Below are 11321 nucleotides of genomic sequence, written 5' to 3'. Positions count from 1 at the left end.
ATAAATCAGTAAATCACAGGAGCATGGTGTGTGTTCAATGAGTGGGGAGAACCCTTTGGCAGGGCCACCCCAAGCCCTGGATGAGCCCCCCCAGGATGGCTCAGGGCTGTTCCCCTTCCCTAGGCCAGCAGTGAGTGACCTCAGCCTGCTAGGTCTGCATGAAGAGGTGGAAGTTGGTCCTGGTAAACTCCTGGTGGATGCTGTCGAGTAATTTGTCTGAGTCCTGGGGAACATCTGAGAGGACCTGCTGCCTGGGGATGCAGCTCTGCTCTGGGGTGTAGGTGAATGTGAAGGAGCTGGAGTAGATGAGGCCATCGTCCCTGATGAGCAGGAGCGGGACCGTGATGGGATAGCGGAGCCACCTCCAGTCGCTGCCGAAGGCAGAGACATCAGGGACCACACACACGAGGGACTTGGGGCTCCTGGGAACAGTGCAGGAGAGGAAAACGTGCATTAACAGGGGAAGGTCCTATGCAGGAGCAGCCAGCAGTGAGTGACTGCACTTCTCCTCCATCCTGGAGCTCAGTGTGAAGTCTCCACCCAGTTCCCTCTCTCCTCCCAGTCTTTCATTCCTCTCTGCCAGGCTTGCTTGGTTGTTTGCAGTTCCCTGGAATCCCAGTTGTCCCCCAGCCATGGCTGTGCCCAGACTGCAGCCAGGGCAGAGAGCAGGCACCAGACTCACTCCTGCCGCTGCTTGCAGTGCTCGTGCTTGCTCCTGCAAGTGTCCTTGTCCCCAAGGTCTGCAGCCACATCCTTCCCAGACCTGCCCAGCACAGCCCACTCCTGGCTGCTGTTCCCTGCCTTCAGCTCCCCTATCCACGTTACCTGTACATGGTCTCTGCTTCCACATCTCCAAACCAGACCTTGAGGTGTGCATGGAAATACTCCCCCTGCACCTCCAGCATGGCCACGTCCCCACCACCTGTGAGCTGTGACAGGCAGAGGGCACGGCAGGGTTGTAAAGCCAGACTCCTTCTCCCACAGGCTGCTCTGCCTGTGCATCTCATTATCTCATTCCCACTTGAGAATGGGAGGTGCCACAGGGGGAGAAGGGCTCAGGAGGAGGAGGCACAAGGCAGGCAGGTGACAGGGAGGGGCAGCCCGAGGCTGTGCCCACCTGCAGGGCAGCGATGAGGGGCACGGGGCTGACAGGCTCACGCACACACGCCAGGCTCTCGCTGAAGGTGTACTCCACTGTCTCCGTGCTGATGATGGTCCAGCACGAGCCATCATTCAGCAGCTCCCTGTTGGCTTCCTTCGGGCAGGGAGATGCCTGTGGAGAGTGTCAGAGTTCCAAACATGCTGCAGGGGAGGTGGTGGGGAATGGGGCTGGGATGCCAGGCTTCTGCCCTCAGTGTCTCGGTTCCAGCAAGTGACTGCTTTGCTCATGGGGAAACGGGGATCGTGTTTCCTTTCCAAAGGCCTCAGTTCCAGTGTCCCCACTAAAGCTTTCCCATAATTCTTGGTTTAGTTTGGATGCAAGACCCCTCCCAGTGCCATGCTTGCCAGCCTGATGCAACACAGGAGTTTGGAGAGATGACAGCAAGCACCCTGCCCCTGCACTGCCATACCTGGAACTGGATCACCTTGTCTGTGGAGAGACACAGGTACATGCGGTCACTGCCCTGCAGCTGGAAGGCACACTTGTGGAGCTGGGAGATGGGCTCATCCACGTCCAGCATGGCGTACTGCTTCATCACCTTCCGGATGATCTGTGGGTGGCAGCATCCCCAGCATGGAACCCTGGTGTGGATCCCCAGCACGGATCCCTGGTGTGGATCCCTGGCACGGATTCCCAGCACAGATCCCTGGTGTGGATCTTGGCACAGATCCCCAGTATGGATCCCTGGTGTGGATCCCTGGCACGGATCCCCAGCACAGATCCCTGGTGTGGATCTTGGCACAGATCCCCAGTATGGATCCCCGGTGTGGATCCCTGGCACGGATTCCCAGCACAGACCCCCAGCATGGATCCCCGTCATGGATCCTGGCACAGATCCTCAGCACGGATCTCCAGCGTGGATCCCTGGTGTGGATGCCCAGCATGGATCCCCAGCACAGATCCCCAGCATAGATTCCCAGCATGGATTCCCGGCATGGATCCCCGTCATGGATGCCCAGCACGGCTCCGCAGGCACGGAGCGTACCAAGGGCGGCAGGGTGAGCAGCTTACCAGGGGCGGCAGGGTGAGCAGCTTACCAGGGGCGGCAGGGTGACGCCGGTGGCCGTGCAGACCAGCTGGACCACGGAGCCGTAGCGGATGTACCCTTCCCGCAGGGGGAACTCGCTGCGGCTGCAGCGCTCGTCGGCTGCCCGGGAGGGAGAGGCAGAGTCAGCCCCGGGAGCTGGTTCACCCGGCTGGGCACAGGTCTGGCCCTGCTCCCGCTGCTGCCTTACTGCTTTCACTGCTTGGACAGAGCATCACTCCCTGGGAGCCCAGCCCGGGAGAGCAGGATGGGGATGCAGTACCTTGCAGGGCAGGAATACTGTTGGGCTCTGGCCTCTTCCAGGCAATCCCTTGCTTGGATTTGTAAACCTCCAGACCAGTACAGCCCTGGTCACAGCCCCTGTGCCCTCAAAGCCAGTGGGTAATGTCCAGAGACACACCAGGAATGCCGGGCAGAGGTGAGACTGAGCCAGATTCGTGCATCCCCCGGCTAATTCCCACGCCTTTTGCCCCCAAGAATTGGCTTTGCAGGATGGGAGAGCCAGGGCTGGAGGCATGGTGGCATCAGTGTCCCCGAGGGTCCTTACCCAGGTGGAGGGTGAAGGCTGCCCACTGCCGGGCGCTGGCGATGAAGGCTCCTCCCTCCACAGACAGGTACCGGGTGCTGACGGTCTGCGAGCGCAGGCGGTTGAAGAGGGACACTTTGGAGCCTGAGGAGATGCAGACTGAGGGGAGAGGTGCCCGGGTTAGTGCTTGCCAGGACTGAATGATGGCTCTGTCAAGCCAAGCAAGGACCAGCCCCGGTTCCTGGGGTACCCAGCAGCCAAAACCCTCCCCACTGCCTTCCCCTCTGTGTGAGTGGAGGCAGGCCCATGGTGTGGGGACCACATTGGCAGCAGGGCATTATACCCCGTGCTGGGTGAACCATTTGGAAGTGAGACATCACTGTGTCAGATAAATCCTCTTTTGGGAGTTCCCATGGGCTGTGGGTATAGCCACATTTCCGTTCAGAGAGAAAAGCAAGGCACAATTCTTCCCGAGAATATTTCTGGGATTCACATTCTCTGAAGCTCAGAGAAAGAAAACACAATTCTTACCATTTGCTGTGCCTGCATTTGTGCAAAAGTAGAATGCAACATGGAGATTGTTTCCCCAAAGTGATGGGGTTTTGTTTCCTTGGCCTATCAGGGCCAGGTGTGTGTGTGTGAGTCGGGACTGTTGGGTGACAGTCATGAGATTCAGCGCAGTGTGAGCAGGGCTGAGTGCTTGGCAGGCTCAGTTTTAGATGTAAAGAACAATGTAGTATAATAAAGTAATTAATTAGCCTTGTGATATCCATGGAGTCAGCTGCATCATCCTCTCCCCTCATTGGGACCCTCACAGCATTGCAACATTTGGGTCCTGCCTGGACCCTCCAGAGCCAAGCTGTGAGCAGAGAGCATCCCACCCTGGGCTGGCACCCACCTCCCTCCCCACAGAGCCACTCACGGTCCGTGTTCTTCAGGGACTGCTTCTTCTGCGAGGGTTTGGAGATGACCTTGATGAGTTTGCTGTGGAAGGTGCCGATCTCCTGCCCGTTGCTGAAGAAGAGTTTCAGGACCAGGCGGAAATGCTTGCGCTTGTCCGTGTCCGAGATGTACAGGGCCTTGGCACAGCTGAACCCCTGCCAGGGCACAGAGGGGCTGCCAGCAGCTCCAGCCCAGCCCCACCAGCCCTTCTCACCCTCCTCACCACCCCACAAGGACATAATAGTTCCCTTCAACAAGCCCCGGGTTCATTTAAAGGGAGAAACAACCAGAGATGTTATTACAGGTGGAATGAAGAGCTGGGGATCAGCAGAGGCTTTATTTACACTGGGGGCAGAGTATTCCTTATGGAAATGAATGTTCATGTGTGATTTATCCCACATAACATGAGAAATCACCCTGGGTTTATGGTTTCCCTCATCCTGGCCGATATGCTGAGCTTTAGCAGCAAGGCAAGCACTGTGGACAAAGGCTCTTTCTGTGAGGCTCCTGGCCTGCCTCAGACCCCGTGCTCTTCAGAGACCCCAGATAATGCTTTTTCTCCTTTTTTTCCCCTCCAATCAAAAGATGCCAGAGCTCTGCTGAAGGATTTGAACTTTGGGATCAGCTGGGGCATTTTTTTAAAGCTGTTTATCCGCAAATGAAGGACCAGGCTCTCATTTTGTGACAAGCAGCAGTGCTGCTCATCAGGAGAAGGAACCAGGGCTGAGGGAGCTGGGCAGATTTTGACAGCCACAGGGCTGTTGACCTGAAGAGATGGCTCCAGAGGAAGACAGGGATCTTTGGGCTGCCTGGATTGCTGCACATGCCCCAACAGGCTGGCAGAGTGGGAGTGGGGAGCTATGGCTAGGAAGAAAGAGCTGTGACATCCTGAGGAGGATGGGGAGGGTGTGACATCCCAGGGTGTGGGGTGCTGCTGGTGACAGCCCAGCCCCTGCATGAAGGGAATCCCCACAGCCCCAGGGGGCCTACAGGCTTTACCTTTGCATCTGGCTGCTCCTCAAAGCTCAGCTTCTGGGTCTCCATCAGGCTGCTGCCCATGCTGTCCAGCCCCATGTACCCACACACCCGAAATCCAGCTTCTCCCAGGTCCCTGGCTGGAACAGACAAGGAGCAGCACCTTCCAGCCCCCTGCACAGGCTCAGCTTCTCCAGGAGCACAGCATGACCAAGCCCCAGCCCTCCCTGGGACTGGATTTCAGGGGGCTCAGGCTTGAGCAGGAAAGGAGTTTGGGGGGCCAAAACCAACATAAACAGACTCACTGTCCCCTTTGCAGAGGCAGAGGGCAGCTCTCACTGGTGCAGGAAGGGAGGGATGAGAGGTCCAGGGCTCTGCTCACCTTTTATCTGCTCCTGCTTTAACTTCCATCCCGGCCCGCTCAGGTAAACACAAGGTGGGGGGCAGAAAAACCTGCAGAGACAAGAGGGCATTTTCTCACTGCCCTTCAGCACCCTGAGAAGGCGCTCAGGAGTGGCTCAGTGGCTGTGCTGAGAGCAGACACCTGGGGATCACCAGCACTGGGGGCACCCCTGTGCCCTGGGAGGCTCAGCCAGGGGCTGGGGACCCTGAGCCCTGCACCTCCTCCAGTGCCACTGTGGCCACGATCCCACCAGGGACAGGATGGCCCTGGGATGGGAGGACAGGCAGCCTGGCACCCCCAGCTCCCCCAGAGACAGGGAGCCATCAGCCCCTGCCTGTCTGCCGTGTGCGAGTTTCAGCAGGCTGGGAACAGAGTCTGCATTCACAATCAGTTCTGCAGCCCAGTGCAAATAAATCCACAGCCAGGAGTTTGGAAGCCCATTTTCCTGTGTTTTATTTGGGTTTCCACTGTCTTTGCACTTGTGTGAATGGTGTAAATTCATCCTCTATGGATACTGGGTAAAGCACTAGCAGAGAAAACACCAGTGCAGGGGGTTGGATATTTTGGAGCCCTGGAGGTACAAGTTTATTTAAACAACTCATCCACAGTGCAGGCCCCTGACTCCCATTACTAAGGAAAATGGCAGCAGCACCTTCAAACTTTAACCTGGGAGCTCTGTGCAGGTTTTTCTCTCCCTTTTCAGAGCTGGCATCTGATTTTCCCCCCTTGCATGGGGTCAGGAGCAGAGGAAAGAGGCTGTGATGAGAGGGCTCCCTCCTGGCTGGAAGATTCAGTCCTGAAATAACTTTTTTAACCTGTGGACCAGCAGCCCCTGGCAGGAGACTGGATGTGGTGAGAACGTTGTAGGCACAGCCAGCCCATCCCAGAGCTGTCTCCTGGGGTCTGGATGGTTCCACCTTGGAGGCTGAGCTGGTTGCCTCCCAGCTGTTCCATGCTGGGTAATAACGGAGCAGTATTTATATCCCAAGGATTAATGGAGGATTAATTACATTGCAGTGCTGCAGTCTGACGTCACTGCCAGGGAGTGGCAATTTTGGAGACTCAAGCCAGAACCTCAAGGTGTTCAGTGTGGGAAGGATTTTCAAAAATAGCAGCTTTGGAGACCACTGGCATTGATGGAAACGGCCCAGTCCCTGCTGTGGCCGTGCAGATTTTAAGGCAAGAGTTACAGGGCAGTTAAAACACCAGCCTTTCCTTCTTGGGGAGTGAGATTTGAACAGAATCTTGACTTCATTTACTTTATCTTTCTTTACTGCTGCATGGAAAGAACCTACCCACTGGGAATGTCTAACTGGGATGGATGCAGGTTGGAGCTAATCCTTTCTTGTGTTATTCAATTCATGGGACTAAACAATGGCTCTGGATGCAAAGATGAGTGAATGCAGAGGGGATAATTTTCACCAGCTTAGATCTGTGAAATCCAGCAAGGCTGAAATGAAGCTTTAGGTAGCTGGGTTTAGAAGTGGCTATCAGGGAAGCTGGGACTATGTCCTGTGGCAGCAGCTCTATGGCCACAGAGAGAAACCCACAACTTTACCAGGCATCATTCTCGGAAAGGCTGTGAGAGGATCAGAGAAAAGGATGAGAAACAATTCTTATCTTCACTTGCTGCACCTGGCATTGTGAACGTGTGGAATGTGTTAGGGAGATTGGTTTACCAAAGGGTGGTTTCTTAATTAGGCAATGGTGGTGGTGTTTGGATTGAAGGACCAGTTAGGTCAACCTGTAGTGCACTAGGGTATAAATCATGGGTTTGTTAATAAATAACAATCAGCCTTGTGTGATATATGGAGACTAGGTAACTTATTGCCTGGTCCTGACAATCTCCCACCTTTTTTCGTTGCCGTAGGACTTCTGTGCCACCTTGGCATGCAGGATGAGCACTGTCTGGTCTGCTGGCAGCTGCAGGTACCTCCTCACGCTGTCCTGGAGCAGGCTGCCTTGGCACGGCTTGGGTCTGCAAGACACAATTGCCCTGGCACTGGGGCACCAGAGCCAGCTCCTGCCCAGCCCTGCAGGCAGCAAGAGCTCCCTCCATGCCCAGCCTGATGGGCAAGGTGGAAAGGCTTCAGAAGGAACTGCGGCTCAGTTGCTTCGAGAATGGGGCTGGCATTGAAAAACAGAAAGTTTGGATAATGGAGTAACTGCTTCACCAGTTTGCCACCACGGGGCATTTCTAAGACTTCCAGCCCCATGCAATGGTGGCTGTGCTCTAACTGGTTACGAATTTGTTTTTCAGCCTGCTGTGCTTGTTGCTGTGTGGCTTTTGGGTGAGCTGGGAGGTGATGCTGCTGAGCTGTGAGTGCAGCTGGGAGCTGCCACGCGAGGTGGAGCAGCTCGCTGGCTTCTGCAAGGGACGTTGGGTGAAAATAGCTGCATTTTTCTCTGAGACCTAGGGAGTAGGTGGTTCTGCTGATTGTTTCTGCTCTATTAACTAGAAGGAGTTCCCAGACACCTGGCATTTAACTCTGCTAACTCGGTAGGTTGGGTGTTAAGCAGCTGGAGAGAGATGAGGTGGGTCTGAGATGCCCTGCTCTGCCACCTGGGACATGAGTGCAAGGACTGGGGAGTGCAAGGTGGGGAGAGCTCTGGGATGGCAGCTGTGGAGGCCTTCTGTGGTACAACACCAGCTCCTGCCCTGCTGAAAGCCCCTAAACCCCTTGAGTCTGGGGCAGGAGCATTCCCAGAGTCTGGGATATTTGGCTGGATAAGTTGAAAGCAGAGGAGATGCCTGTGTAGGAGTCCCTCCTTGGCACATCTGTCAATTTGGTCACTGGCAACACTGCTGCTACTGAGGGGATCCAGCCTGCTAATGACTCTCCTATCAGAGACAGAGGCAAAGCAGAAACAGAGAAGGCTGGGAAGCCCCAGCCACAGTGGAAAACACATCACAGAGCAACTGTGAGAGAGCATCTGGGGGCTGAGGGCAGCACTGGGGGAAAAGGGGTGACACTAGGGGCATCAGCCATGGCCACCCAAGGAGGAACTTGCAAGAGATGTGCAGGGGAGCATTCCCTTCAAACACAGTCTCTCTTCCTCTCAAATGGGCTGGAAGTGGAGAAAAGTTGAGAGCATAAATGTCAGATGTGTGAAGAGAGGTAAGTCTGGTCCTGCCATCACCCCAAGGCAGGCTCCTCGTGGTGAGCTCCTCTGGGCTCAGAGGCCAGAGCAGGCTCCCAGGGAGAGAAGCTGCACACAGTCACCCCAAGGAACCTGCTAGCAGAGTTTGCCTGCCAGCTCTGCTCTTCTCAGTGCAATACTTTAAAAATGGCCCTTACAGCTTTTAGCACCGTGTTGCAATTCACTTCAAACACATTCCAGTTCCAGCTTTCCCACCTTTGGATGGAGCTGATGCTCTGCTGTCGTATGAGGAAGAAAAACACATGTCCCATATAAACAAATCCATACCCAGTGTCTTCTCTGAGCAGTGCCACGGTGACCTGACACTTTGCACTGCACAGATGTGCTCTGTTAGGTTACTAGAGGGGCAATATAATCTCCTGCCCTCCTTGCTCCCTTATCCTAGATGTGTTAGCTGGATCACTACTAAACATAAATCACCAGAGCCCTGCCAGAATCAGATTTACAGCCAGGGCCAGTGTCAATGTCACCCACAGCATTAACTGCTGCTCTGTGCCTGGAAAATGAATGTTTTATGGCCATTCCTGACTGCAGAGCACAGGCTGCCACCAGGCTCTGCTCCTGTGGCAGCCCCAGAGCTGCTGCCAGCACAGGGCTCTGGGCTCAGCCCACAGCACTCATGGCAAGGCAGGGCAGCTCCTGTGCCAAGGCTGTACCTGTTCCCCCACCCAGGTGCTGGGAGGCTCCAGCAATCCAGCACACTGAGGCAGAGCTTTAGCAAGCAGCATCCCACCAGTGGCTGCTCCAGGGTGGGTCACTTAGTCTTGCTGAGGTTTCACTCCCCTTCCTAGCCAATGAATAGTTTATATCTCTGCACAGCAAAGAGATCCCATAAGAAAGTTATTTAATCTTTTTCCATAGTGGCAATCTGCAGCTGTTTCACTCCTCTGCTGCCAAGCAATGGTGTGATTTCAGCTTTGATCTGCCTTTGCTATTTTTCCTTTCATATAAAAGCACTATTTGGGAAACTCTCAGCAAAACTCTGGGTTTGGTTTTGGGTTTTTTTTTTTTTTTTTTTGCTTGGTTGGTTGAGTTGTTTTTTTTATTTTTTTTTTTCAGAACAACTGATTATGATTGGGATAAATGTAGAAATGTATCAAGGAAATTGGCCTGACCCTGGATACCCTTTTACACTAATGCAGTGTTAAATTAACTAACAGAGTGTTAAATGAGTACTGAACCTTGCTGGCTCTGTTCAGTAGCATTTCACCCTCAGTTTGTCAGAGACAACATGCACACAGCAGGGAAGAACCAGGCTGGGTGTGTGAATTTTTTCCTGGTGAGTCTCATCATTCAGTGTGCTGTGTAAAATTGGGAGTATAGCTCTGGGTCCTTGTGTCTCAGCTGCAGAGCCACATGCTCCATCCCTGTCAGTGTCACCAATGCAGTCACAGGGCCCATCCATGCAGCCTGGGGTGTCCCTGTGGGGCTCCTCTGCCATTGACCCCTTGGCAGAGCATGGAACAGCCTGGCACAGAGGCCAGGCCGTGGCAGGGAGTGTTCAGGAGCGAATTGCCAAGAGCTGTGGATTGAGACGTGTGCTGACAGCGTGGGCAGCAGCAATGCCTGCTCTGCAGAGTCTCCCACAGCACTGGCTCAGGGCAGGGCCAGGCTTGTGCAGGTATCACTGCTCCCTGCCATCCCTGCATAATTCCAGAGGCACGTGAGTCACTGCCTGGAGCTGATTGAAGAACCTTCTGGAACAATTACCCACATGCTACTCACTGCTTGAAGGGGGAATGTGCATGCCAAAGGCAGGTAAACACATGGGAGCTCTTCAGATTTGATGTCCAGCTGGAGGAACAACTACCTAGAAACTTGGCTTTCTTTACTTTGTCCATCCTCTGCAGCCCTTGCCTTCCAAATTTTGGGGCTAAACTGTGTGAGTGACGCACTCCTGAACAGTGCTTGCCATTCTGCCCACAGAGGCGACCACCCAGCATCCATCTTCTGCTATATATTTCTCTTCAGAGAGTCAAAGGGCTATTGCTAAAACAGCTCAGTATGCCCACTTGGCTCCTTCTGGCACCTACAGCCTCCTCAGGGTTACAGAGAATTATTCACTCCTTCTGACATTTATTATATTAAATTATTAAAATGCTTAGGTTGTAGTGAAGTGTTAGTTCAGTATCATGTTAGCAGCACCACACGGGCTGGGCTCTCACAGCTCTCACTAAAAGCTGCCTTTTCAGAGCCTGAGGTCTTGGCTGGGGCTCTGCTGCTCTCCACACAGTTGGGCATTATGTAGAAAAAGGAGGGGGAGCAAGGGGGGGATCCACCACCTTTCTCCTACACTGATTTCTGTAAGCCTTTCCCCTTCCCTGCTCAGCCTGGCACCACTCCCCAAGGCTTTTCCTTTGCTTTAGGTCAGGCTGTGCCTCAGGAGAGGGTGTGAGTGCATTTGTGGTGCATCTCTAGGGTGGCTCTGCCCTGCTGCTTGAGGTGCGAGAGACCCAGGGTACCCCAGGGGATCTGTAAACCCTGGCTGGGTTTCTGTGCCCTCTCCCACGGGAAATGAAGCAGAAAAGGAGGAGTGCTCTGTGTGCTTTCCACAAGAGACACGCAGCTGGACCACCTTGCACAGGGCTGTTTCATGTGGGCACTCAGGGAGCCCAGGCAGGCGCCGGGAGGCTTTGGTAGGGTTGGACCCCACAGTCCCACTGCTGATTTTAGGAGAACTGATGTTTAACACCACAGCTGAAAATTACCCCTCTCCCTCCCAGCAGCAAGTGTTCAGGGGCATCACTCAGTGCTTTGTCCTGCCTCCAGCTGGGGAATGCTGCTCCCTGTGTGGGACATGCCCTGCTCCACACATCACCTTCTGTGTGATGCCCACACCCTGGGGCAACCGCAGCAGAAGGAAAAAAGTGCTTTACAGGCACTGGGAGAAGCAAACTGCCCTCTGCCCTGCTGCTTTTCAGTTCAGTGAGCTCCACCAGCTCAGTTCAATGAGCTCCACCAGCTCAGGAAGGGATCTGATATATTTGGTCCCCTGGGAATGAAAGTACCCACCTCTGGAGACCAAAATGCAATCCCAGCAGCTATTGTTTAAAAACTGGGTCTTCAAATCACCTCTTTAGACAAGAACTGTAACTCACAGTAACAG

At 54.2% G+C, this 11321-nt stretch overlaps 1 protein-coding gene across 1 annotated transcript in view; it reads right to left on the bottom strand.

The window, feature by feature from the left end:
• Nucleotides 1–11321, bottom strand: part of RBPJL (recombination signal binding protein for immunoglobulin kappa J region like) — a 13217-nt gene continuing 1896 nt past the window's right edge. Inside the window, exons 3-12 of the mRNA XM_030963580.1 lie at nt 6906–7031; nt 5033–5103; nt 4675–4790; nt 3656–3830; nt 2755–2892; nt 2200–2309; nt 1572–1712; nt 1118–1273; nt 826–929; nt 1–422 (exon numbers count right to left, since the gene is read on the bottom strand). Of these exons, the coding sequence (XP_030819440.1) occupies nt 149–422; nt 826–929; nt 1118–1273; nt 1572–1712; nt 2200–2309; nt 2755–2892; nt 3656–3830; nt 4675–4790; nt 5033–5103; nt 6906–7031 (1411 nt within the window). The 3' untranslated portion in view covers nt 1–148. The remainder of the gene's footprint in view (nt 423–825; nt 930–1117; nt 1274–1571; nt 1713–2199; nt 2310–2754; nt 2893–3655; nt 3831–4674; nt 4791–5032; nt 5104–6905; nt 7032–11321) is intronic.

The sequence above is a fragment of the Camarhynchus parvulus genome, chromosome 20, assembly GCF_901933205.1.
Source record: "Camarhynchus parvulus chromosome 20, STF_HiC, whole genome shotgun sequence".
Classification (NCBI taxonomy): Eukaryota; Metazoa; Chordata; class Aves; order Passeriformes; family Thraupidae; genus Camarhynchus; species Camarhynchus parvulus.
The sequence above is the reverse complement of the archived record's forward strand: the minus strand, read 5'-3'. Positions and strand labels throughout refer to the sequence as shown.